The following is a 27511-nucleotide window of genomic DNA, read 5'->3' on the forward strand; positions in this document are numbered from 1 at the left end:
AGAGGAACATTCTCTAATCTGATGTTACTGATGGGCGTTTTCGTCAGATATTTGGTATATATAGATAATTGCCTAAGACTAACTTTATAATAGAAATATTTTTTGTAGTTTTTAAGAACAGATCATTTGTTTTATGTTCCTTGAAATTTTATTTAGCTTAGTCTTTTGACCTATCACAGTTTTTAAATCAGTTTTTAATCCATGTAGTAAGGGAGCTGTGTACATTCACTTTAAAACAAAATCCTGAAAACATGTATCTAAATGGTAAGTCATCATTCAGCTACAAGTAAACTATATGGGCAAATAGCATAGCAAATGCTGTATAATAGGCAGATATAGATCACTGTCTAACATACTTCATTTACATTTTAAATTTTAAAAGGAAAAGAGTGTCTATAAACAAGGTCTTTTCTGTTAAATATGTAGATTATGAGGTCACTTAGCACTAAAGTACTGACCATATGCATTATGACAGGAATTTGACACCTGTCATTGGAAATGGTACTTAGAAGCTGTATAATGCAACAAAGTTGAGGGAGGAAAATACAATGTGGGTAGGAGGCTGTAATTTATAATTCACAGTGCTCAAGAATGAACTGTCCAGGGTATCTCAAAATCCTTCTCTTTGATTTTAGGATTTACATACAGTAAACCCTGCTAGTAAACAAAATTGATTAGGATAGCTAACAGCAGAAAATAGAATATATATATATTCTCAGACTTCATTTTTAATTGAAGTAAATATATCATTCTAAAAGTCAGCTTCTGAGTTAAATGTAATTCACCTATTTTATTACATTACACCTGCAGGTGATTTTATGGTAGAATTTCATCCTAATGTTTGAGCAGTACAGTATAGAATTGTTACCAGTTATACTGTTTTCAGATTAATAATCTGTTGTATATGAGAATTCATCTAAAAAGAAGTACTGTCTTTCTGTTTCTCTGTGTGATTATTTTGCCCAAAAAAAAGCTTTCATTTTTTTAAGTAGCACAAAAGCTGTAATTGGCATGCTTTGTAAGGAAGTGTCAATGTGCAAGAGAGTGGCGATCACTAAGAATTCTTTTACGTGTTCTTTCCCCTTTGCACCACCGCCTCCTCAGCAGGGTCACTGAGATCACTAGCTTTTCTTGAAATGGCCATTTTCACTGGCAGGTGCATTATACCCTGTATTTTCAGATTGTTTTTCCATTCTGAATGTTTGGCAGGTTGATTGCTCTGGCTGCATTGACGGAGAAAGGGCTGACAAATGCGGTTGGGCTGGCTGAAAAGACAGTGATTACTGTTTTCCTTTGTGGCTGATTGAGGCCCTTGAAAGGAAAAATTTTAACCTTCACCATTTGGTTCAAAAGTATGAGCATATATTGAAATCATTCGTGCCATTTATCCTAGTTCTGTAAACTTGTCAGAACGTAAAAATCGCTCAATTTCAAGTAATGTAGGATTGGCATACGTCATTATCATTTTGATTAAGTTGGAGGTTGTATCATTGTGTGCATTATACAGTGTCATTTAAAGCTTTCTCTCCTACAGGTACAGTTGTATTTTTATTGCTTATACTATAGACTTAGAAAGATTTTCATAGCTCTCCAAACCTAACACTATGTGTGTGGTTTGGCAGCTGGTGTGGCCTACAAGCTGCATTTTGTTTGCAGGGTAAAGGCTTATCTGTAGGCCTCCTGGAGTGTGGGTAATTGCACAGGCTCACCATTGGGGAGAGACAGGATTGGAAGCAGCCGAGCGGAAGAATGTTGTGCCATCCCTTTGCCACCTTGCAGCAGAAAGACACAATCCCGGCAGTGCCATCTGGTTGTTGCTATCTTGTCAGCTGGCCTGGCTGCTGGGACCATGACTTGGCAGCTGGTTCCCATCCTTGACCAGTTCTTTTGTGTATGTAGCATGTATGTGTGCTTTAGATAATTTTGAACATAGGTTGGGGAAATGACTATAACTAACAAGTCCCCTTATTGAATAGGCCCTCATTACTTCAGATGCACTGTGCTGTAGACGCCTGCTGCCATTCCCTTATAGACAAATGACACATCTGTTTAGGCAGTGAAAATAACCGTTTTCTCCATAGAAAATCTATCCCAGTGTGTAGTGCAGAGTTGTATGTTCTAAAACATTCTAAAGTAAGTGATTTTAAGGTATCTCTTGGTTTGGAGAGGAGATTTAGTAATAAAGTCTTCTTATAAACATTGTATATTATCTCAATATATATTTTTGTTCAAGTTAATAAAACATTATTTTAAGTGCTTATTGCCACATCATGCAACGGTACATAATGAGACTTGCATTTAAAATGACAGAATAGAAAATGTGGTCTCATAGCTATTATCTTTAAAATCTGCCTCTCAAATAGCAACCTGAGAGTTAATGTAAGCCGTCTTTATGCCATATGAAGACCCATTAGACACTGATGGTTTCAGATCACAAGTAAGCAGCCAGCTCTGTAGGCTATTTTAGACATTTGATTTTCTTCATTCTGCAGCATTAATGTGTCAGCATGCTACATAAAACTATGCAGGAGTTACATGTTATTCTGTCTGGAATGATAAATGCTTGCAAGCTTTTAGAGATTTCCATGAGGAATTTATCCTAGTTGCATATATATCTTATTTCAGTTTATGTAGCTACAAAATTTGGAATGACTGTTGGAGGTGCCACATAGGTATGTATAAACACCAAGAAGTTCCACTTATTTCTTTCTTTAAAATTGTGTTGATGAAGTTTGTATCATTTTTACTCATTCTGTCTTATCAGCGGTTTATCTTTAGCTTTTATCTGAAGTTAGTTGGATACCTTCTGAACTATTGCTCAGAAGTTCAGTTATTTTCATAGAAATAATTTTTGTGTTACTGCTCTGTGTTTTTAGATGAAGAGGAAGAAGATGACGTAGTGACTCCTAAACCACCTATTGAACCAGAAGAAGAGAAAACTTTAAAGAAAGATGAAGAAAATGATAGTAAAGGTATCTTAAAGAATTTAACTTTAAAAAATTTTGTTGATTCCAATTAAGATTTTTTAAATTATTTATGTGTTAAGGTAGAATAAAATGCTCTAAATCGATGAGGCGAACCTAGTTGGAAAAAATGTGGCATTCACTGATCCAAACTGATAGTGAGTTGATGTGATTTGATGGACATAAATCAGACTTCAGGAAAACATTTGTTTTCCAGCTCCCCCTCATGAGCTGACTGAAGAAGAAAAGCAACAAATCTTACACTCGGAGGAGTTTTTAAGTTTCTTTGACCATTCCACAAGAATTGTAGAAAGAGCTCTTTCTGAGCAGATTAACATCTTCTTTGACTACAGCGGAAGAGATTTAGAAGACAAAGAAGGGTAATATTTAATTGCTAAAATTACGGCTTCAGCAACATTACTTTAAGATTACTTAAATTACTTTAAGATCAAGAGTGAGAAGTTATAACACCATCTTTTTTTGGGTTTTGTCTTTTTCTGTAGAGAGATTCAAGCAGGTGCTAAACTGTCATTAAATCGACAATTTTTTGATGAACGTTGGTCAAAACATCGTGTTGTTAGTTGTTTGGATTGGTCATCTCAGGTAAATTGTAACAGAATTGGTTACTGTTAACTCATTTCTGAATTAAAATTAATAGACACTTTTAATTATGGAAATGTAATTAAATCAATATATATCATTTAAGGTAATAATGGATGATGGTTCTAATGTTATCATATTTATTTTATTTTATATACTTTGGAAGAAGGGATTGGAAACATTATTTATATTTAAAACTCAAGATTGAATTTATGCCACAACCCAGGTTTACTGATTTCAGTTGCTCACTCAATCCTTTGGATAAAATTGCAGCATGTTTTAATAAAATGTTTTAACATTAACATTTAACATTTTATTAAATGTTTTAATGTTAAAACATTTTAAATAACTAATTGTAGTAACTTAAAGTTGTGTTAACATCCCATTGAGCATTAACTCTAGAGATATCTCTCTTGGGGAACTGTTAGGTATTCGTATTTGCAAAACAATTGATAAAAACAGTTGAGTAAGAATGTGAGGCAATTCTTACACGCATAGCATTTTTTTTCCCACTTGATTCTTGTGAGCAGTATCCAGAGCTACTCGTGGCTTCCTATAATAACAATGAAGATGCTCCTCACGAGCCGGATGGTGTGGCCCTTGTATGGAATATGAAATACAAAAAAACTACCCCCGAATATGTGTTTCACTGCCAGGTAAGATGGTCTCTTAACAGTCTTCCCTAAGTTTAAGAATTCATTAATGAATTTAGACAAGTGCCTTTTTTCTTTTCTTGTCAACATGATGATTTCATTGGATTGGCATTTACTAAACCACCCCATATTTGCAAACAGATGTTAACAGAAAACTGAGGACTTCTCAGTTCAACATGATATGCCTTTTGTAGCTTTTCTGACATCTCTTATGTTTAATCACACCTAAAGTCCTTTGCAGTTGTGATTTTCTGTTATTGTGATTGATTGTTTAAAAGGAATCTTTTATAAAATGTCTTTTCTACAGGGAATTTCTCAGGAACTTATTTGCTGAATATACAATTAGATGGTTGGCCCACTGAATTACTTATACATGGCCTGAGGAATTGGAACTAGATAGTTTTAACTAGAAACATATGTTTGAAGCAGGAAACAGATGCAGATTTTTAAAGTGGGTTTAGTGGAAGGTTAGAATTTGTAAGCCTTTTCTGGTTGCATAAGTTATAATCTTTTAATAATAATCATAATTCTGAAAAAAATGCTTAACTGAATCACAACTAACTTATACTCTGTTGTCAGATTACTGTTAGAGGCTAATGGAGAGCCAGTTGTCTTTTGATTTAATACTGTAAGCACATGAAATAATTTTTTTGCTTTTTTTATAAATTGAACACATTTATGCAAATAATCATTACTTTTGACTTTAAGGCAAAAGCTGTTCTAAAGGTATATTTTTATATTCCAAAATAAAATGAAAATTTTAAATAAATTTCTTTTTATAATCTCTAATACCTTATAATAAAAGGGAAGATGTTTTGGATATAGAATTATTTTTATAACAAGCTTCTTCCATTTGAACCTTAAGTATAAAAATCTTACTTATTTATAGTCAGCTGTGATGTCTGCTACGTTTGCAAAATTTCATCCAAATCTGGTTGTTGGTGGTACATATTCAGGCCAAATTGTGCTGTGGGATAACCGTAGCAATAAAAGAACTCCAGTGCAGAGAACTCCGCTGTCAGCTGCTGCACACACAGTAAGTAAAGAGCTTATTTCCACTAGACTCCTGTGCTGTTTCGCCATTAAATACTTAGTAGTGTCCATCAGAGTAGTCTCGGAATGTGTTTCCTTTGATGTATGAGTTCCTTATCTAGCCACCAAGAATGAAGGCAGTTTGTTTGGTTTTTTTTTGTATTTTTGGAAATCTGTTTTATTAGAAACTCTTCTATCTTCTGAGACAACATTTTGTTTATCAACAGAATAGCATCAAACTTCACATTAAAAATATCATCAAGATAGGAGACTGTTTTGATGTGAAACAGAATACTTGTGATTATAGTGTAAAAACGGTTTCATTTCTTTGGTAAAATAATCCCAGAAAACTTCTTTTAATATCTTTCTTTAGCATCCTGTATATTGTGTAAATGTTGTTGGAACACAAAATGCTCACAATCTGATTAGCATATCTACTGATGGAAAAATTTGTTCATGGAGTCTGGACATGCTTTCCCATCCACAGGTAGGTTAAACTTGGAAAACTGAAATTTTGAGACAAGTGTTATTTTTTAAGTCTGTACTGATCCCAGCTTATGTTTTTCATAAATGTTTTATAATAGTATTATAAGTTTATAAACTAAACATGTATTAAGTACAGTTGTATGTATACTTTATTTTCAAACCTGCGTCGTTTAAAGTACATTTCTGTAAGTATTATAGTAAAAGAATTGCTTTTAAACCGATTAAACTAGAAAATTAAAAATTGCAGGTTTATCATTTCCTCAATTTTCTTCTACGTAGGATAGCATGGAATTGGTTCATAAACAGTCAAAGGCAGTAGCTGTGACATCTATGTCCTTCCCTGTTGGAGATGTCAACAACTTTGTTGTTGGGAGTGAAGAAGGTTCCGTGTACACAGCATGCCGCCATGGCAGGTAAATCTAAACTGGAATTTGTAATTGTTTAAATGTCTCCCTTTAATAATCTCATTAAAACAAGCTGCCCCTGTTTAAGTAGAAATTTGTCAGAGAGCCACTCATTATTTTTGACAAATTATATTTGAGTTCAGATATATAATATTAAAACTTATATACTTTTTTAAATAAAAGGTTATTTGGGATCATGATGTGTTCTGGATCTTAAGGATTGTGATGTGTTTTTGTATGTGTGCATGTGTTCACAGAAGTTAGCGGTAGGACGTAGCTTTCAGCAATTGGAAATACAATATGCCCGTGCCACATACTGACCCTTAGAGTTGTAAATAAAATTTTCAGCCATTTTCCCATTTGATTTATTTGTACTTTGAGCTTTGGTTCATCTTCCTGATAATTGTATTATAATTGTAATGTCATGTACATATTTTAAATTGGTATGTCTTCTGCTGTGCAGTTTGTTTTGAAAGTGTCTAGCTGTACCTTATCAGTTGCTTCCTTAAAAAAAATGGTGTCTAGGTTTCATCTCAAATACAGATGACCTTCACTTCAAAGCTTTTGATACAGAAGTACCCCGGATTTTCTGTCTTACGTATAGCATCCCTTTGTCTCTATTCCACCACCTTAGATATTGAAGTTATGAGTTCTGCTGTCAACAGCATATATTTATGGTTCAACATGTACCTACTGCTTTAGTAGTGTTATCAAATCTGAATAGTTACACTCAACATAAGTTACTCTGATGTGTTATGAACAGAATTAGGTTTGTTGAAATTATGTTAGAGTCTGACGTATAATGCTTAATAAGATGTATTTGTAAGTGGTCTACTTACAGGAGATTTCCCTAAAATTTTCACTCTTATGAAATAGCAAAGCTGGAATCAGTGAGATGTTTGAGGGACATCAAGGACCAATCACTGGTATCCATTGTCATGCAGCTGTTGGAGCAGTGGACTTCTCACATCTTTTTGTCACTTCATCATTTGACTGGACAGTAAAACTTTGGACAACTAAGGTATCTAAAAACTAAGGTATCAAGGCTCATTTGCTCAGGTTTCTGACACAAGGTGGTGCTCTAATTCTACATGGGAAAGATGAAAAGCTTTCTAGTAGCTTAGAATGATTCACTGATAGATGAAACCTGATAAGTTATACTGAACATGAGTGAGCTACTAGATGTTCTAGTTTTCATAAGTGTACTGGCAAATACATTAACCCACACACAATCAAAGACCAATTTTCCCACTTAAGGCTTTTTAAGCACAGAACTGTTTATCCTGAACTGAGTTGGGGAAGAAGCACCTGAGTATCTCTCATAGCACCTTACATAGCTGTGTATAGCCTGGCACAAAAGCCATCTATTTACTCTTGGGAGAGCTTTCTGGAGGCTGCAGTAGCTCACAGAACTGTTAGAAAAATGGAGAAAACACAGCTAACTGACATACAATAAATCCTATAAAATAAGACTATACAGGGGCGCCTGGGTGGCTCAGTCAGTTAAGCGGCCGACTTCAGCTCAGGGTCATGATCTCGCGGTCTGTGAGTTCGAGCCCCGCGTCGGGCTCTGTGCTGACAGCTCAGAGCCTGGAGCCTGCTTCAGATTCTGTGTCTCCCTCTCTCTCTGACCCTCCCCCATTCATGCTCTGTCTCTCTCTGTCTCAAAAATAAATAAACATTAAAAAAAATTAAAAAAAAAAATAAGACTATACATAACAAACTTGAATCATTAAAGAAGTATTGTGTGAAGAAGGCATGGATGAATATATATTTTTGTTTTCTACAGTAAACACTTTAAATTGTTTTGGTTTTAATAAGCTTCAGTTTTTTAAAAAAACCCACTGTGTTATTAAGTGCTTCCTAATCCTCTAGCAATTCCAGATAAATGTGACATCGCCCTGCTTCAGTGAAAGTCTCAAGGCAAATCCAAGTAAGGAATGTTACTTTTTGTGATAGGCTTTCTAGTTTCCTTTAACCCCATATTTAAAAAAAAATTTTTTTTATTATTTAATGTTTATTTTTGAGAAAGAGATAGAGCGTGATTGGGGGAGGGGCAGAGAGAGGGAGACACAGAATCCAAAGCAGGCTCCAGGCTCTGAGCTGTCAGCACAGAGCCCAACATGGGGCTTAAACCCACAAACCGTGAGATCATGATCTGAGCTGAAGTTGGACACTCAACCTACTGAGCCACCCAGGCGTCCCTCATTTGCCCCCATGTTAAAACTAAGAAGTCTTGACTTTGCTATCTTTCTTTTCTGCAATATTATATTGTAGTTGGCAAAGCTGCACAATCAGAATATCAGATTCTATTTAAATCAAGTTAAATTTTAAGCTGTATTTTTCTCATGTTTCTATTTGCCTTATTCTAAATGTTGACACTTTGAATAGTTTATTATGAGACAGAGGTTAGAGATCTTACTTTGTTCTTCAGTTTCTTTGAGGAAACCTAGTGGTCTTAAGAAATGTTCTTTATTGTTAACAGTGAACTCATGTTTATATGTCAAATGCTGGCCTCAGAAAGCTGGGAAGGATTCACTGTTCACTCTTGTTCTTTCATGATGCTTTCTTTCAGTGTAAAATATGAAGTGAGTTAGAAAATTTTGCCTCTAAAAGCTTGCCTTTTAAATCTGAGCATTTTCTTGTTTGGCATTAACGAGTATAAAAATAGCACTTAAGGGTAATGAAGGAAACTTATAGATAGGTACATAACACAGTGTCTAGCATGTAATAGGCACCTAGCACTGTTTAGTTTCTCTCCCCTTCATGAGGATCAGACAGAGCCTGAATGCTTTTAGTCAATCATTTGTTTGCTTTCTTGGGTTGTTCTTAAAAAAAAAAAAAAAAATTTTTAATGAGATTTTTCAGTGGAAAAAGGTAGAGGAAGAAGAAGGCTCTTACAACCACAAGCAAAGAAATACATAGTTTAGCTAGTAAAACCAAAGCAAGATGCAGAATTGGAGAGATGAGGCCAATTATTTCAGTATAGGCTGCAGGCAGCTGTATAAGAAGCTAGATTTCTTAATGTGTTTTCACCTGAGTAGTCCTTTGTGTAGACACAGGAGACATCACATCTTTGTTAGGTTGTTGCCCAGCTTCCTTTTTCAGTAATTGAAAAGAATCTTTTATAAATTTGTAGATTTAAATATTTCACAGGGCTTCAGTTGCCAGGTTTTTAGCTTTAAACTTAACAGCAGGACTGGGGGCGCCTGGGTGGCTTAGTCAGTTAAGTGTCTGACTCAATTTCAGTTCATGAGTTCAGGCCCCACATCGGGCTCTGGGCTGGCAGCACAGAGCCTGCTTGGGATTTTCTGTCTCTCTTCCTCTCCCCCTCTCATGCTGTCTTTGTCTCTCAGAAAATAAATAAACTTAAAACAAATTTTTTAAACTTAACAGCAGGACTGGAAAATGAAGAATTCCTCTTCATTGCCTAAACAAGAACAGAACGTATGTCTGTGATAGCAGACTGATTGATGCTTGCTTTTGTGGTGTTACACAGCTGGTTGATTGGTGGTTGGTATTTTTTGTTCTAGTATTTTGCTGTATTTCAACATAGAACTGCCTTCTGAATAAGAATGACAGGCAGGCATATCAGTTTCTTTACTAATTGAGCTAGGCATTGCTTCCTTCTGTGAGCTTCATTTATTCATTCATCTGTGATACATATGTCTCCCCCCACCCACATACATATGTGCATACCTCTCCAGTATTAGTGACCAAAAGACTAGCCCACATTGAACAGGGTGTTTTTATACATGCTCAGGGGCCCTCTAAAACTTTACAGAAAAGTTATCTTTTATTCTAACTTTTCTGCACACAACTAATTCTAGTCTATGAAGAATAGAACAGCAACAATCTGAATAAATATTTTTTTATTTGATCATATCATGGCTTCCAGTATTCTTGTTTTGATCTTGGATTTATACTTCATGATTAATTGTATTATTGGTATTTACTGTCTGCCCTGTCAAAAAACCTGATAGAGCCTCTGTGCTCTCCAACACAATAGTTATAAATAATAGACAAGGTTTCTAAATAATCTCCTTAAAAACATTGTTCCAGTTCCATTTTAAGCTTTTAAACCAGTATCTTCACATCCATGAATTTAACAAAATTTAAATGTTTTTCTTCTCTGCCTCTACTTTTTTATGAAGGTTTCATGGCTCTAGGAATTGAGCCCCTATAAACTGGAAGGAATGAATTATTAGATACCTTTGTGTCCTTTAAGATCTGGCTCTGCCCAAATAGCAAACAAAACAAGATTCCTCCATTTTCTCCCTTTCTTGTAAGTCTGTTAAAAAAATCCCAGAAATCTCAGTTTGACACTGCGTGAAATTTAGCTTAAAGTAAGCTACTTCTGGGGCACCTGGGTGGCTTAGTCTGTTAAGCGTCCAACTATTAGGTCATGATCTCATGGTTCGTGGGTTCAAGCCCCGTGTTGGGCTCCATGTGTTCAGCGCCAAGCCTGCTTGGGATTCTCTCTCTCTCTCTCTCTCTCTCTCTCTCTCTCTCTCTCTCCCTGTCTGCCCTGCCCCTGTGCACACATACTCTCTTTCTCTCTCTCTCAAAATAAATAATAAATTTTTTTCAAAGTTCAAAAAAAAATAAACTACTTCTGTAGTCAGCTTCTTATTTTTGCCTGGTCAGGAATTTATAAGGCAACAATAGTTCTGGTTCATCAAATTGTTTTCATGACTTTTTTTTTTAATTCAGTTATTTTTAGTAAAGAAGATAAACAGAGGGAGATGATTTTCCACATTTTGGTGAGGTTTATACCAACCAAGACATTGCTTCTAATATATTTGGAAGACACTATTACCTTTTCAAAATGCCAAATTTGAAAGTTTACAACAGAAGTATTTGGCAGCCCTGAAAAATTGTGGGAAGAATGTGTGAGGAATGAAACTTCTTGAAGGTAACCAGAGGATTCCGTAAGAGCTCAATTTAGGGGTAGACCTGGTAAATTAGCTTAATATTCTACCACATCTAACCATACTTGTTACATAATCACTCTTAAAATATAAGAATTACTTATTTGGGGGCCAAAATGTTTTCATGTATGCACAGTATATTCTAACCTCAGAACAAATGCCTGTCAGAATTGTATTTACCAGTCATGGTTAAAATTATTAATGTGGGTAATTTCTTAGAATAGGTAGTTTTCAGACTTCGATAGTCCATCTACACCTTGAATTTTCACAGTCTCTGATGTGTTAAATCCTCTTTTCTATTTTAACAGCTTAATTATTTAACTCTCAGAGAATACCAGCCTAAAAATGGGGTTAAAGAGATTTTCCTAACGCTTGGAATAACAACTGTGCACATGTTGAACAAGTTCAAATGAAAAAATGCTTTGAATTTGGATTGTTTCTTGGGGAAGGCTGTCCAACCATTAGGACCAGTCCTCCATGTTAGCATTTACTATAGTAACTTGCTACTAGCCAGTGTCCAGCCTGCCCTTTGCATATTCAGAAACTTAGTCTTGTCAGTCTGCTAGAGTTGATTAGCCAGGGAGTGCTGACTGGAACTAACAAGCTTCTAAGACGCTGACATGGAGAGGATCAATTTATTAATTTACCAATGAGAAACGATTGCCAGAAGGCCCAGAGATGCTCATGCTGGCCTGACCAGCTCATTGTTTCCCTGTAGACAACCCACGTGGGAAGCCAAATTATAATCAGAAGATTGCTTAGTGAGCAAGGAATTGGAACAAAAGAAGTTTTCTAATTTGAATGTTTAATGGCATCAAGCAAAGATAGTGTGATTCATTCATTTTCATAGAGAGATAGCCTTGCCATGGGTGGTAATTTTTAGAATCCATTGGCTGAGATTCTCTCCTGGACAATTGGGTACTGTCTTCATTTTTCTTTTAAGACTCTACTTTGTATTTCCATTGCTTTTAATAGACATTCCTTCTCAAAAAGTTTGTATCTTCAATAAGGCTATATAGGAGGATGTTTCTGATCTTGGAATTATTTGTTTTTAAAGAGATTTTGTTTATTTCTCTTCTCATCCAAGTGAGGGCATTCTTAGTTCTCTGGAGAGCACTTATCTGTTATGTTCATAGATTTACTATAGGGACACTTTTGGTTATTAAGCTAGAACTCTCTCTGTAGAAAAATATAGAATTACTATATTAGTTTCCTAAGGCTGCTGAAACAAATTGCCACAAACTGGGTGGCTTAAAACAACAGAAATGTATTATTTCACAGTTCTGGAGACTAGAAGTCCAAGATCAAGATGTTGGCAAGGTTGGTGACTTTCAGAGGCTTCTGAGGGAGAATCTGTTCCTGTGCTGCTTGCCTCTTTCCTAGCTTCTTGTGGTTGCCAGCAATCCTGGTGCTTCTTGGCTTGCAGCTGCATCACTCCAGTCTCTGCCTCTGTCATTACATGGTATTCTCCCTGTTTGTCTCGGTGTCTCTGTCCAAATGTTTCTCTTTTAAGACAGCAGTTACGCTAGATTTGGGGCCCACTGTAATGCAGTATAGCCTCAGCTCAACCTGATTACATCTGCAAGGAACCTGTTTCCAAATATCATCACACTTACAGGTTCCAGGCGGACATGAATTTGTAGGGGGAGAGAGAGAAACTATTCAACCCAATACATAATCGTAAAGAACTCAGAAAAAAAAAACATGGCTTCTCACTTGACCATACAGTGTTTATTCACACCACTGTACTATAATGAGCTACTTTTGCTTATTCGGATGCTACCTATCATTCAAAGAAGCTTGTTTTGATTCATTCTTTTGGCAGATGTGTTTGCAGACCTTTTATTTGTAATAATTTTACAGCTTCACTGATCCTTTAGACGTTATTTAGTTAAGTGCGTCTCAGTTTGGGTCACATTAGAATAACCTGGGCAACTTTTAAAACTTTTAGTGCTAACCTTGGGATGCTTGGGTGGCTCAGTCAGTTGAGCATCTGACTCTTGATTTTGGCTCAGGTCATGATCCCACAGGGTCAAGGAACTGAGTCCCACATTGGGTTCTGCACTGATGGAGCCTGCTTAAGATTCTCTGTCTCCCTCAACCCTGTTCACACTCCCTGTCTCTCTCTTAAAAAAAGCAAAAAGAACACTTTTACTGCTCACTTGGCATGCTGAACTAATTAAATCAAAATATCTAAGGGGAGGAGCACCTGGGTGGCTCAGTTGGTTAAGCATCTGACTACAGCTCAGGTTGTGATCTCTCGGTTAGTGAGTTCAAGCCCCACATCAGGCTCTGTGCTGACAGCTCAGAGCCTGGAACCTGCTTTGGATTCTGTGTCTCCCTCTCTTTCTCTCTGCCCCTCCCCTACTAGTGCTTTGTCTCTCTCTCTCTCAAAAATAATAAACATTTAAAAAATTAATAAAAAAATATCTAAGGGGGAGATCCGAACAACAGCGTATTTTTAAAAATTCTCCAGGGTTAGGGGGATTACAATGTATAGTCAAGGGTCAGAACCACTGATACAAAACCTTTGTCTTGTAAATAAGGAATTAGGGCCCTAGAATGATGAAGTGACTTTTCTAAAGTCTTAAAACTAGTTATTAGTAGCCCTGAGACAGTGATCTGGGTCTTGTACCCCTCTTCAATTCCTCCCTGCTGCCTCTCTGCCATTTAGGCAGAAGTCTTCAAGTTAAGAAAAAATGTTACCGTTAAAACGTACTTTAAGTGATCCATTTGGGGTTTTAATTGACAGTTATATAAAATTATTATATTACAAAACAGTATTTGGTGTTAAGTACATGTTTTCTTTTTGAAAGGAAAAAATTGCTAGTCCTTGGATGACTGTTTTTAAAATTAAACTTGAAACAATTGTAAGAGGTCTATAATCACATTTGAAAAATTTGGGAACATGTTGCCATTTATTGTATTTTTATTTTTAATACAATCTTTTACCCAGTTGTACTGCTTCCTGCTTTTTTTTCTGGCTGCAGCATAGTGCACTGAGTAGATGAAACATTTAATCTAAACCATTTCCTGAGATATTTACCAGTCTTCTTTTTCATTATAAACATGAATAGCTTCTAATCTAGTTTGCATTCAACTTTTTTCATATTTTATAAAAATGGAATCATATAATATTTACTTATTTGTGTCTGGCTGCTTTTGCTTAACAGTATGTTTGTGAGATTAATTCATATTGTTTTTCTTCTCTTGGTTGTATACTATTCCATTGTGTAGGTATACCACAATTTGTCCATTCTACTGCTGATGGTTTTTGGGTTGATTCCAGTTTGGGGCTGTTATGAATAGTGTTGCTGTGAGCATAGTTGTAGATGTCTTTTGATGGACATAAGCAACCATTTCTCTTGGGCATATATGTAGGAGTGAAATACTTGGCCATAGGATATGCCTACATTCTGCCTTAGTAGATACTGCCAAGTAATTTTCCAAAATAGTTTTACCAGTTTGTAATCCACTGGTAGCACATGAAAGTTCCCCCAGTTCTGCATCCTTGTCAACACTTAATATTTTCTGCCTTTTTCCATTTTAATCATTCTGATGGGTGTAGTTGCATTGCATTGTGGTTTTAATATACATTATCTTGAGACTAATGAGATTAAGCACCTTTCATGTTGTTTTTGACCATTACGTGAAGTGCCTGTTCAAGTCTTTTGCCCATTTTTCTATTGATATCCCCTTCTTTAGAACATTATGTAGACCAATATGTATTCTTACAGAGCTGAGCAAGTGAACATGTTTTGAACAATTTCTGTTTTAAATCTTTGATGGGACCACAAAATTGCTTGAAAATGGGATGTCCTTGGGGAAGTATACTATCACCTCAGGAGTAACATACCTTAGCATGGTGGTTCTTAATCGTGGTATGCATCAGAATCACTAGTGCAGCAACACCAGAAACACTGATGAAGTGTATGGAGTGAGGGGGTGGGGTGGGGGGAGGATGGGTTGCTGCATCTGGATTTTTAAAAAGCTCTGCAGATGATGGTGATGCCAGGCCTATGTTGAAAACCACTACCTGAGAGTGAGACTTCATTTATCATTGTTGCCTAAGAGATTTATAGGAAAATAGTGATCTTAAGAGGATAAAAAACTTACTAGTTTCTGTTTATAGCTTATAAAACTTTTAAGTTTTGTGAAAAATTTCTTAATTACAAGCAAACATTTTTAGATACTAAGATAGTCATGCTGTTGACATTTACTATGGTATCTGAAATTTTTAAATATTTTTAAACTATTATGGAAAATTCCAAATAGATACGAAAGCAGAGAGAAGAGTATAATGAAGCCATGCATTACCTAGCTTCCACAATTATCAACACATGACCAGTCTTGTTTGATTCATTCCCATGAACACTCCCTCTGTACGCCTGGATTTTAAAGCAAGCCCAGACATATTATTTCATCTATAATTATTCAGTATGTATCTCTAAAAAAGAAAGTCTTTAAAAAAGAAAGCCATGATGCTCTATATCACACCCCCAAAAATAAACAGTGATTTCTTAGTTTCATTAAATAGCCAATCAATGTTCAGTTAAAAAAAATTTTTTTTACCATTTGTTTGCAGCAGGACCCAAATAAAGTCCATATATTTGCAGTTGATATGTCTATTGAGCCCCTCTCTTAAGATAGGGCTTCCTTTCCCTCTCTTCTTGCTTTACTGCTGTTGTTGAAGAAGAAACCAAGTTGGTTGTCCTGTTAAGAGTTTCTCACAGTCTGGATTTTGCATTCTTAGTGTATTATAGTTGTAGATTGTTCACGCTTCCGTAAAGTGAAGTTTACCCTCATGAATCACTTGGTATCTCCCTGTCCTTACTCTGATGTCTCCTCAGGGGTTTTTTTTGTCATCTGAAGCTCATTCTGCAGTAGAGTGCTTGTGGATGTGCTTGTAGTTGCATTATTCCCAATTCATAATAGCCTGTCTTGTTAGAAAGGTCAGTTTGGCTATATGTAAAATCCATGATTTAGTTTTTTGTTTGATTACCTTAAATGTTATTCAGTTGTCTTCTGGCAAAAAGCATTGTTGTCAAAAAGTCTGATGACAGTCCGATTTCCTTTTCCTTAATTGTGACCTGGTCTTACAAAACCTTTTTTTTTTTTCTTCTTTTTCTTTAAAGGGTTGATTTTCCTAGATACAAAGGAGTACTCTTAAATACGTAGTTTCAAGCCGTCTTTTATTTTAGGAGAGTTCTCTTGAATTATTTTTCATACTTGCACTATATTATTGCTTTGGTTTTCTTCTTCAGTGGCTGTCTTTATAGGTATATTTTTGTTAATTTTTGTCACTTTTGAAAAAATTCATTTTATCTCTTTTTTTTCTTTTTTAACGTTTATTTATTTTTGAGACAGAGAGAGACAGAGCATGAATGGGGGAGGGTCAGAGAGAGGGAGACACAGAATCTGAAACAGGCTCCAGGCTCTGAGCTGTCAGCACAGGGGCCCGATGCGGGGCTCGAATTCACGGACCGCGAGATTGTGACCTGAGCCGAAGTCGGCGCTCAACCGACTGAGCCACCCAGGCGCCCCTCTTTTTTTTTCTTTTTTTAATTAACAGCATTATTGAGATACAATTCAAATACCATAAAATTCACCCTTTTAAAGTGTACAATTCTTAGTGTATTCACAGAGATGTGCACTGTCATCACTGTCTAATTTTAGAACATTTTCAAATTTCAGAAAGAAACCTTATATAAATCCTTTAGCAGTCCATTCCTCATTTCCCTTCTCCAGCTCCTGGAAGTGACCTAATCTACTTTCTATTTCTGTGGAACTTCCTGTTACAGACATTTCATGGAAACGCAGTATGTGACTGGCTTCTTTCACTTCACATAGTATTTTCAAGATTCATCCATGTGTGGCATGTATCAATACTTCATTCTTTTTGCGGCCAAAAACTATCCCATGTTATGGATATACCACTTTTTGTTTTACCCATTCATTAGTTAATGGGCATTTAGGTTGTTTCCACTTTTGGGCTGTTATGAATAATGTTGCTGTGGACACTTGTGTACAAGTTTTTGTTGTGTACTATGTTTTCATTTCTCTTGGGTATATACTAGGAGTGAAATTGTTGGGTCATATGTTAACTCTAATTAGCATTTTGAGTAACAAGCTGTTTTTCAAAACAGCAGCACTAATTTATATTTCCACCAGCAATGTATGAGGGTTCTGATTTCTCACATCTTCACTAACACTTACTATTGTCTGTCCTTTTTATCAGAAGACATCCTAGTGTATGAAATGATATCTTATTGTGGTTTCGATTTGCATTTCCCTGATGGATAATGATGTTGTGCATCTTTTCAAGTGATTATTTGTTGTTTGTAGATCTTCCTTAGAGAAATGTTTGTTCAGATCCTTTACCCAGTTTTTGATTGGCTTATTTTCCTTTTTTATTAATGAGTTTAAAGAGTTCTAGATACAAGTCACCTATCAGATGTATGATATCCAGATATTTTCTCCATTGTATATGTTGTCTTTTCACTTTCTTGAGGGTATTGTTTGAAGCACAAGAGCATTTAATTTTGATATAGCCCAATTTATTGACTTTTTCTTTTGTTTTTTGTACTTTTGGTTTGGCGACTCCAAGGTCACAACAACTTAACTCCTATGCTTTTTCCTAAGAGTTATAGCCTTACCTCTTTATTTGGATATGTGATAACATTTTGAGTTACTTTCTTTTCTTCTTTTAAGGTTTAATTTTAATTCTAGTTAGATAACATGTAGTGTTATATTAGTTAACATACAGTGTTATACTAGTTTCAGATGTATGATATAGTGATTCAGCAATTCTTTTTTTTTTTTTTTAATTTTTTTTTTCAACGTTTTTTATTTATTTTTGGGACAGAGAGAGACAGAGCATGAACGGGGGAGGGGCAGAGAGAGAGGGAGACACAGAATCAGAAACAGGCTCCAGGCTCCGAGCCATCAGCCCAGAGCCTGACGCGGGGCTCGAACTCACGGACCACGAGATCGTGACCTGGCTGAAGTCGGACGCTTAACCGACTGCGCCACCCAGGCGCCCCAGCAATTCTATACATCCCCTGGTGCTCATCACAACAAGTGTACTCCTTAATCCCCATCACCTGTTTAACCCATCCTCCTCCCCCCATACACCTCTCCTCTGGTGACCATCAGTTTGTCTTCTGTAGCTAAGAGTCTGTTTTTGGTATATCTCTTTCTCTCTCTCTCTTTTTATCTTCCCTTTGTTCCTTACATTCCACATTAGTGAAATCATATGATATTTGTCTTTCTCTGACTGATTTCGCTTAGCATTATACTCTCTAGCTCCATCCAAGTCATCGCAAATGGCAAGATTTCATTCTTTTTTATGACTGAATAATATTCCTGTGTGTGTGTGTGTGTGTGTGTGTGTGTGTGTGTGTGTGTGTGTATGTATACCTTCTTTATCCATTTATCAGTCAATGGACACTTGGGCTGTTTCCATATCTTGGCTATTATAAATAATGCTGCTATAAACATAGGGGGGGTATATGTATCCCTTTGAATTAGTGGGGTTTTTTTTTTCTTTTTTTTTCTTTTTTTTTTTTTAATGTTTATTTTTGAGAGGGAGAGAGACAGAGTGCAAGCAGGGGAGGGACACACACACACACACACACACACACACACACACACACACACAGAATCCCAAGCAGGCTCCAGGCTCTGAGCTATCAGCACAGAGCCCGACGCGGGGCTCGAACTCACAAACTGCGAGACCGTGACCTAGGCTGAAGTTGGGCTCTTAACCAACTGAGCCACCCAGGGGCCCCTGAATCAGTGTTTTTGTCTTTTCTGGATAAATAACCAGTAGAGTGATTGCTGGATCATAAGGTTGCCTCTATTTTTAACTTTTTGAGAAATCTTCATACCATTTTCCATAGTGGCTGCACCAGTTGCTTTCCTACCAACAGTGCAAGAGGGTTCCTTTTTCTCCATATCCCCACCAACACCAGTTGTTTCTTACATTGTTGATTTTAGCCATTCTGATAGGTGTGAGGTGATATCTCACTGTAGTTTTGATTGCATTTCCCTGATGATAAGTGATGATGAGCATCTTTTCATGTGTCTGTTGGCCATTTGGAGATCTTCTTCAGAGACTTGTCTGTTCATGTCGAAGACTTGTCTATTTTTAAATTGGATTATTTGGGTTTTGGGTGTTGAGTTGTATCAGTTCTTTATATATTTTGGATACTAACCCTTTATTGGATATGTCATCCCATTCCGTAGGCTGCCTTTTAGTTTTGTTGGTTGTTTCCTCTGCTGTGCAGAAGCTTTTTATTTTGAGGTAGTCCCAATAGTTTATTTTTGCCTTGGTTTCCCTTGCCTCAAGGGACCTATCTAGAAAAAAGTTGCTATAGCTGAGAAGTCAGAGAAGTTACTGCCTATACTCTTCTAGGATTTTTATGGTTTCAGGTCTCACATTTAGGTCTTTAATCCACTGTGATTTTATGTCTATGTATGGTGTAAGAAAGTGGTCCAGTTTCATTCTTTTGCCTGTAGCTGACCAGTTTTCCCAGCACCATTTGTTTAAGAGACTTTTTCTCATTGGGTGTTCTTTCCTGCTTTCTTGAAGATTAATTGACCATATAATTGTGGGTTTATTTCTGGGTTTTTTTTTCTCATCTGTTCCCTTGATCTTGTGTCTGTTGTGGTGCAGTACCATGCTGTTTTGATGACTACAGCTATGTAATATAACTTGAAGTCTGGAATTGTGATTACCTCCAGCTTTGCTTTTCTTTTTCAAAATATCTTTAGCTATTAGGTGTCTTTTGTGGTTCCATATAAATTCTAGAATTTTTTGTTCTAGTTCTGTGAAAAATGCTGTTGTATTTTGATAGGGATTGCATTGAATGTATAGGTTGCTTTGGGTAGTAGAGACATTTTAACAATATTCTTCCAATTCTTGAGCATGGAATGTCTTTCCATTTCTTTGTGTCATCTTAAGTTTCTTTCATCAGTGTTCTGTAGTTTTCAGGGTATGGGTCTTTCATGTCTTTGGTTAAGTTTATTCCTAGATACGTCAATTATTTTTGGTGTAATTGTAAATGGGCTGTGTTCTTAATTTCTCTTTGTGCTGCTTCATTATTGGTGTATAGAAATACAACAGATTTCTGTACACTGATTTTGTATCCTCTGACTACTGAATTCATTTATCAGTTCTAGCAATTTTTGGGTGGCATTTTCCCCATTTTCTGTATATAGTATCATGCCTTCCGCAAATAAAGTTTTACTTCTTCTTTACTGATTTGGATGCCTGTTATTTCTCTTTGTTGTCTGATTGCTGTGGCTACTAGTATATTTTGAGTTACTTTTTGTGTAGGGTATGAGAAAGGAGGGGTCCAACTTCATTCTTGTGCATGTGCATATTCATCTTGTACCCCCCAAAAAACATTCTTTTCCCATTTAATTGTCATGACACCATTATTGATGATCTGCTGCAATAACTTTGGGATTTGGCTAAGAACCTACTATTGTATTTATTTGTTTATTTATTTGTTTAATATAGAGAGAGAACGTGCATGAGAGAGAGACAGAGGCGGGGGTGGTGGGGGGGGTGCGTGGTGTGGAGAGAATCCTAAGCAGGCTCTGCACTGTCAGCACGGAGCCTGATGCAGGGCTTGAACCAGGAACTGTGTGAGGTCATGACCTACACTAAAATCAAAAGAGTTGGGTGCTTCACTGACCAAGGCACCCAGACACCCCAACTAAGATTCTTTTTTGTTGCTTATTGTCTACTAGTGAACTGATTTTTTCTCTACTCTTAGGAGGGAGGTAATGGGCAAGGATAGCTTTTCTAGTTTCATAGTCTAGATTAAAACTCTGTTGGGATGAGCACTGGGTGTTGTATGGAAACCAATTTGACAATAAATTTCATATTAAAAAATAATAAAATAAATTTTAAAAATTAAAAAAAAAACAAACCTCTCCTGTGTTTAAGTTTCATTTATTTCAGAAGTCTTTACACCCACTGTGGGGTTTGATCTCACGACCCCGAGATCAAGAGTCTGTGCTCCTCCGATGCCCCTTTCTGCAAAGTGGGTATTTACCTCTATGTGTCTGTCTATCTTGTACTTTCTGAGATGTGTGTTTTATGTTTTTTTCTACCACTTTTATCTGAGCCTTGTCTTTCCTTTGTCCTACTGTGCTATATATGCCACAACTTTGATTCTTCTCCCAGCAGTTTCTCTTTGGTGAGATTTTGTCTTGAAAGAGAACTTTGGTTTGTTAATTTTGAGAGTTTATAGAACTCAGACTGCACCATTAGACCTTACTTACATCACATTGGAGTCTGCTTGCACTTATTTATAAATAGAATTGCGTTAAACTCCCTCCTAGTTTCTGCTGCGGTTCTCAGACTCCATGTGCTCCCCAGCACTATGCAGTGAGCATCCGCTGTCAACTGTGAGTCTCCTCTCTTCTGCTCTCTGGTCGTCAAAAGCCCCATGCCTTTCCACACTTCTTCTTGCAAGGATGCTGGTACCCTGTAGGTCTTGCAGTTGGCAGAGGTTTGTTTCTACTCACATTTGGAGCTTTGTCTCCTGATTTTGTTGTACATATTGTCTGTGAATCTTTGGTTTTGCTATCCTCTTTGCTGTGTCTGGGTTTATGGGGAGATTTAGAGGAGGTTCAAAAAGTACACAGCCATTACTATCCTCTTCCCAGAATCCTCTCATGATCAAGTGTTTTTGAAGTACATTCTGTTCCTTTTTTTTTAAACAGTATGGTATCTACAAGTTAAAAAGAAACTGCAATCCCATAGTTGATTCTTAGTTTATAACTCCAGGTAATTTTGTGGCGAAACAAATAAGAGGAACTTCTAGGCTGAGTTAAAGATCATAAAATGTTATTCATACCTATTAATGTATGTTGTATTTTGACTATATTAAGAATCAACTTTTCCCTTTCAGAATAACAAGCCTTTGTATTCATTTGAAGATAATTCAGACTATGTTTATGATGTTATGTGGTCACCCACCCACCCAGCCCTGTTTGCTTGTGTGGATGGCATGGGGAGGCTGGATTTGTGGAATCTCAATAATGACACTGAGGTGAGCAGGATAATAACAAAAATAGCACTGAAAAATAGAAAATTGGAGATTTATTGAATAATTTGTGAAATTCTTTTTATCCCAAGGAATGTAAAAGGGCTCTGTGATTGTAGCTTCATCACAAAGCAACCAAATAAGCTTTGTACCCTAAATAATAAACAGCATGCTGTGCAGAATTGAAGGGAGAAATAATGTTGCCAAGAGCACTGGGGCATTTCCTTTTACTTCTGAAAAGCACTATCATGTCTGTAATGTCCTGGCAAAGTCTCATTCATAAGGCAACTGGGATATTTTTCATTCATAGACTACAAAGCAGATAGTTTCAGACTGTTGAAATATGTTAACCTTAATTCTGAATTTCTAAATTATCTCTTAGCCTTGACAGAATTGTATATCATTCGTAAACATTGGTCTTAGCCTGACTTACTTGAATGAAAGAATGTATTTTGATGACTTGTTCCATAAAGGACTGAAAACAGGTTGTTACTGTTACTATAAAACGAATACAGAAATCACCAAATTGCCTAATTTCTATGCTAAAATCATTTACTGTCAATGAAATTTAACTGTAGCTATTATTTATATTAGCTATGTGTATTTTTACCAACTTAGAGATGTTCCTTGAGTTCTCTATTGCTACCTGATGGTAAGAAGTAATATTTTACAGTTCTGTCAGAAGCAGTTATTGAGGGGAAAGTCTCCTGGTGCCTTCCCCCCGCATTCCACATTTCTTCATGTGTCTAGTGGCAGCTGTCCAAATTCCTTGAAGTACAATAGTTGGTTATACAGGGCAATGAAGTTATGTATTGGAAATGTAGGAATACTTAACTATCCTAACTACTGGTCTAGTAGTTTGAGGAGGGACATTCAGATACTCCTAGGAAAAGGTGTTAAGCCCTGACTAGATGGTTGGGCTTGCTATTACATTTGTAGTTACCTAGAATGGTATACTAAGTAATTGTGTTTTTTTACTTTGGGTTTGGTGTTTGAGATTTGTGGTAATGCTTAAATTTGGATCTTTCCTATAATCATTACCTCAAAGAATATATCTAAATTATAATTTTTCTCTATAACAGTTTTGGCATTCTAGGAGTTAAATTAATCACCTGGGGATGACTAGTGTCAATTAAAAGGATTATTTTTAATCAGATTTCAGAAATGTTATTGTGTCTCCAGTCTGAGCCAAACATTAAATGTTTGTTCTGTGTGTGGCAGATAAATCTCTCTTTCCTCAGCATAGGAGAGGTATAGTCAGATTCCAAGGGGCTGGTACCATTGTGTTGGTGCTATCTTCCTACTCGCTCCAGACAGTTCATGGGAACAAGAGCTTTGGAAAGACCCATACTGCACCTTCAGTATAAGCTGTTTCTAGGAACTGTGGATCAAATCACGGGGTTCAGCTGACAGAGTTGCAACCTACAAAAGTAATTTCTGTCCTCTAAAATTGAACCGTAATCTGTTTATGAGGGCTTTTGAAATTTCTTTAAAATGGGGTTTTGGCCGTCTGTTTTCAAACAGCTTGATTTCTTAAAAAAGTTAAAATAACAACAAAAAATCCTTTAATAAACAAAAGATCTTTCAAAATAATGTATCCAGTCGCGTGAGAATTTCTTATATAAGAACTTCAGTTATTTTCCCAAACCATTTTCAAGGATTGACTATAATGTCATTCATAAAGTATTACCGCACAGGAAGAAAGTTGGGAAAATTCTTCACCTGTTTTCATCTTTGTTTTAAAAAATGTAGCCAGATTGAAAGAAAGAAGAGTTACTGCTTTACATGTTTATAGAAATCTTGATGAAACTTTTAACACTGCACTATATTTTAAATGACTTTAGGTGCCAACTGCCAGCATTTCTGTGGAGGGTAATCCTGCTCTTAATCGTGTAAGATGGACTCATTCTGGAAGAGAGATTGCTGTGGGTGATTCTGAAGGACAGATTGTCATATATGACGTGGGAGAGGTATGGGGCTCACTGCCTGTAATTTTGATACATCTGTTTAGCTTTCAGGGCATTGTAGTTATGGTATCTTTGTGGCTAAAACTAGTATTCAAGGTTCATGAATTGTATAAACTATATGGTTGTAAAGATGAAACTTTTTCCACCACAGAAGCAACTCTTGGAATTAATTTTCCTAAACTAGACGTTCTGTGTCCCCATGCAACAGATTTTGAGGATAATATCATACATTGGAAGTACCTTGTTTCTTGAGGCATAAATCACTAGAAATTAGAAATTCTTCAGGAAGAAGCAGAAATTTGGAGTCAAAGTTGAGTTTATAGACGTTGGGGCTTTCCAGAATTAAGTTCTTATTTCTCTGTATTTGTAGATTTGTTTGGGCCAGGTAGTAAAATACCTTTTGAGGGGTGCCTGGGTGGCTCTGTCAGTTAAGCATCCAGCTCTTGAATTTGGCTCAGGTCATGATCTCACAGTTGTAACATAGAGCCCCTGCATTGGGCTCTGCACTAACAGCACAGAGCCTGCGTGGGATTCTCTCTCTCCCCCTCTCTCTGCCCTTCCCCTGCTTGTGCATGTGCACACTCTCTCTCAAGATAAATATTTTTAAAAAGTAGTATTACTCTTTTGAGAGATATTTGAGAGATACTTGATATCTCAAGATAAATATTTTTAAAAAGTAGTATTACTCTTTTGAGAGATATTTGATGCAACAAATGTGAACCTTGTTGCAAAGCCATTATCATTGAATCCAGTAGGATGAGTTGCATCTCTCTCATCTTTAGTACTTGGGTTGGCCATGCACAATGTCCAGGGTGATTTCCTTCTTGTTAGTCCTGACTAGTGCCTTAGTCGCTCTTGCTTTTGCTCTGCCTTTATGATTCACCACCCCTCTGGACACCCTACAGTTTCTAGCAATTGGATCTGGGAGGAGGTAGATTGAAGCATTTAGAATAACCAATTGAACTGTCCACACAGATGGAATTCCTGTCTTTCAGCACCAATGTGGTAGTTACTAGCCACATATGGCTATTGAACACTTAAAATGTGACTAGTACAACTAAAGAACTGAATTTTAAATGTTATTTCATTTTAAGTAATTTAATTTAATTGCCACATGTGTCTGGTAGCACCATATTGGATATCACTATCCAATCTAATATGGTAGGTTAAGAAACAGGCACATTCATTTGCCACCCTGAGTGGTTTGTGTCCTCATATGGCAGTATCTGAATTCCTCCAATATTATGATGACAGTTATCAAAAAGTTTTGGTCCTTGGATGCTTCAGGGAAGCATTTTTTTCCCCTTTTGCTGTTTGTACATCACTAAAGTGTTAAGAGATAACATACCTTCTGATGAAGGGATTAAGATATCTAAAAAGGTTATCTTATGCTCCAAGCAAAAATAAATACTTATAAGAAACCCCTTTGAAGCATGCTTCAAAAACTATTTCCTGTTAGGAATAGTGCAAGAAGTAAAAACTGTTAAGGAATTCCTCCCCACCAGCAAAATCCATGAGATAGTGCATGGGAGTTATATTTACAGAGCGTCATTGTTATTTTCTCTTGCACTGATGGTGGTAACAGCAAAATCATTTCTGAGGCTGTCACAACACACTTCACAAACATCATCGTTTGTTTTGAAATGTATTGTAAAGCGTTGTTATAGTCCCTGTAATTATGGAAAGACCATTTAGGTCAATTATTACTTTTTAATGGAGAAATTATTTGAAAACAAACTGAAATACTGGGTAAGATGATCTTTTATTTCAGCGTACATTGAAAAAACATTGTTTTTCTTTTAACAGCAGATTGCTGTCCCCCGAAATGATGAATGGGCACGGTTTGGCCGAACGCTTGCAGAAATTAATGCAAACCGAGCTGATGCAGAGGAGGAAGCAGCTACCCGAATACCTGCTTAGCTCCTGACAGGGTGATATTGTAGCCTTAGTGGATTTGGGGAAGACTCTAAGTAGAACCTAAGCTGTTTGCATGTTTCTATCTAAATGTTAATTAAATGGAGATTTCGTGGATTAAACCATGGATTTAATGCAGCAAGCAAATCTTACAGTCTTACAAAAATGTCCCTTTTATATAACATGCATCTTGTTTTGGATTTGTGTCATTTTTAATACAGCCGATTGACTTTACAGATTGCGGCCTTTTCTGAATTCTTATACACAGGTTGTATATTTGGTATTAGTTATTCTTTTGAATTCTTTTCAACTTATAACACTATATGCAGGTTATTTCTAAAGTACAGATTAAATAAGTTCTGCATATTTTTAAATAATCACAATTCCCTGTTCTACTGATAATGTTCTCACTAACCATAATATGTAAGAACGTTGTTTATTCTTAGCCAGAGCATGCATACATCTGCCCAAGTTCCATTCTGATGTCCTTTTTCTTCTTTATAATTCATGTGATAGCTATCTATAAATAAAAACAAATATGCTTTAACTTTTCAGATTTTTATTTTCACTTAGCCTTGCAGTTTTAACCTTTCCATCTCTTTTATAAAGTGTCTTTTTTTCCCATATCTTTCTTTAAGCTCTTGTAAGCAGTCACCTCAAATCTCGTAGTTTTATGTCTTAACTTTTTTTTTTTTTTGAGAGAGAGACAGAGCATGGGCAGGGGGGGAGAGGCAGAGTGAGAAGGAGACCGAATCTGAAGCAGGCTCTAAGCTGTCAGCACAGAGCCCGACGTGGGGCTTGAACTCACAGACTGCGAGATCATGACCTGAGCTGAAGTTGGACACTTAACTGACTGAGCCACCCAGGCGCCCCACAGTTTGGTGTCTTAAATATTCCATACGTTATACTGTAGATCTCTTAATGAATTGGACTGATGTTTAAATAACCTGTCAGTTAAAACATTTCTCCTAGGTTAACTTTTGCATTACTCCCCTACTTTCCATCTGAGATCTATTTAGTCTAAAGAATAAACAGAAAGCTGCCTCTTATTTTCACTGATTGAGATTGCTATGTATGTGAGCTTTCTGAGACTAAAACCTCCTTTGAGAGAAACTGATTTCATGGTTGCAGTAGTAGCCGTAAAGGAAAAGTGTTCAAATGACGTTGTCATTGTATCAACTCCACATCTTGAAATCCGTTACCACACAACCTTGTGTAATAAGTCTGAAAGATAAGTGACAAATATCTAAGAATTAGTGTTGAAATCAACCAATTTCAGGATTAGAGGAAAGCATTATGATCAGATCTTTATTTTATCCACTTTAAATTGTCCATTTCCTTAATCCTGACCTCTTGTCTTTCTAAAGTTTACCTGTTGTTTATTCATCAGAACATGAACTAGGAAGGGAGAGTAGATAGCAGAATTTGAACATTTTTGTTTTGGTTTTATAATTCTAACTAAAATCTGTTGGAAGATAAATTTCCAAATACAGTAATA

The 27511-nt window shown here is 36.3% G+C and overlaps 1 protein-coding gene across 4 annotated transcripts in view; it reads left to right on the plus strand.

Annotated features, from left to right (window-relative positions):
* DYNC1I2 (dynein cytoplasmic 1 intermediate chain 2) overlaps positions 1-26560 on the plus strand; it is a 58582-nt gene extending 32022 nt beyond the window's left edge. For all 4 annotated transcript variants that reach the window (XM_007074578.3, XM_015541339.2, XM_042994698.1 and 1 more), the window contains 11 exons: positions 2877-2972; positions 3181-3343; positions 3467-3566; positions 4094-4219; positions 5106-5252; positions 5622-5735; positions 6014-6147; positions 7015-7159; positions 21998-22138; positions 23977-24102; positions 25906-26560. In XM_007074578.3, coding sequence (XP_007074640.1) covers positions 2877-2972; positions 3181-3343; positions 3467-3566; positions 4094-4219; positions 5106-5252; positions 5622-5735; positions 6014-6147; positions 7015-7159; positions 21998-22138; positions 23977-24102; positions 25906-26019 — 1406 coding nt within the window. In that variant the 3' untranslated portion in view covers positions 26020-26560. The remainder of the gene's footprint in view (positions 1-2876; positions 2973-3180; positions 3344-3466; positions 3567-4093; positions 4220-5105; positions 5253-5621; positions 5736-6013; positions 6148-7014; positions 7160-21997; positions 22139-23976; positions 24103-25905) is intronic.
* Positions 26561-27511: the final 951 nt, after the last annotated feature.

This window comes from Panthera tigris, chromosome C1 (assembly GCF_018350195.1).
Source record: "Panthera tigris isolate Pti1 chromosome C1, P.tigris_Pti1_mat1.1, whole genome shotgun sequence".
Lineage (NCBI taxonomy): Eukaryota > Metazoa > Chordata > Mammalia > Carnivora > Felidae > Panthera > Panthera tigris.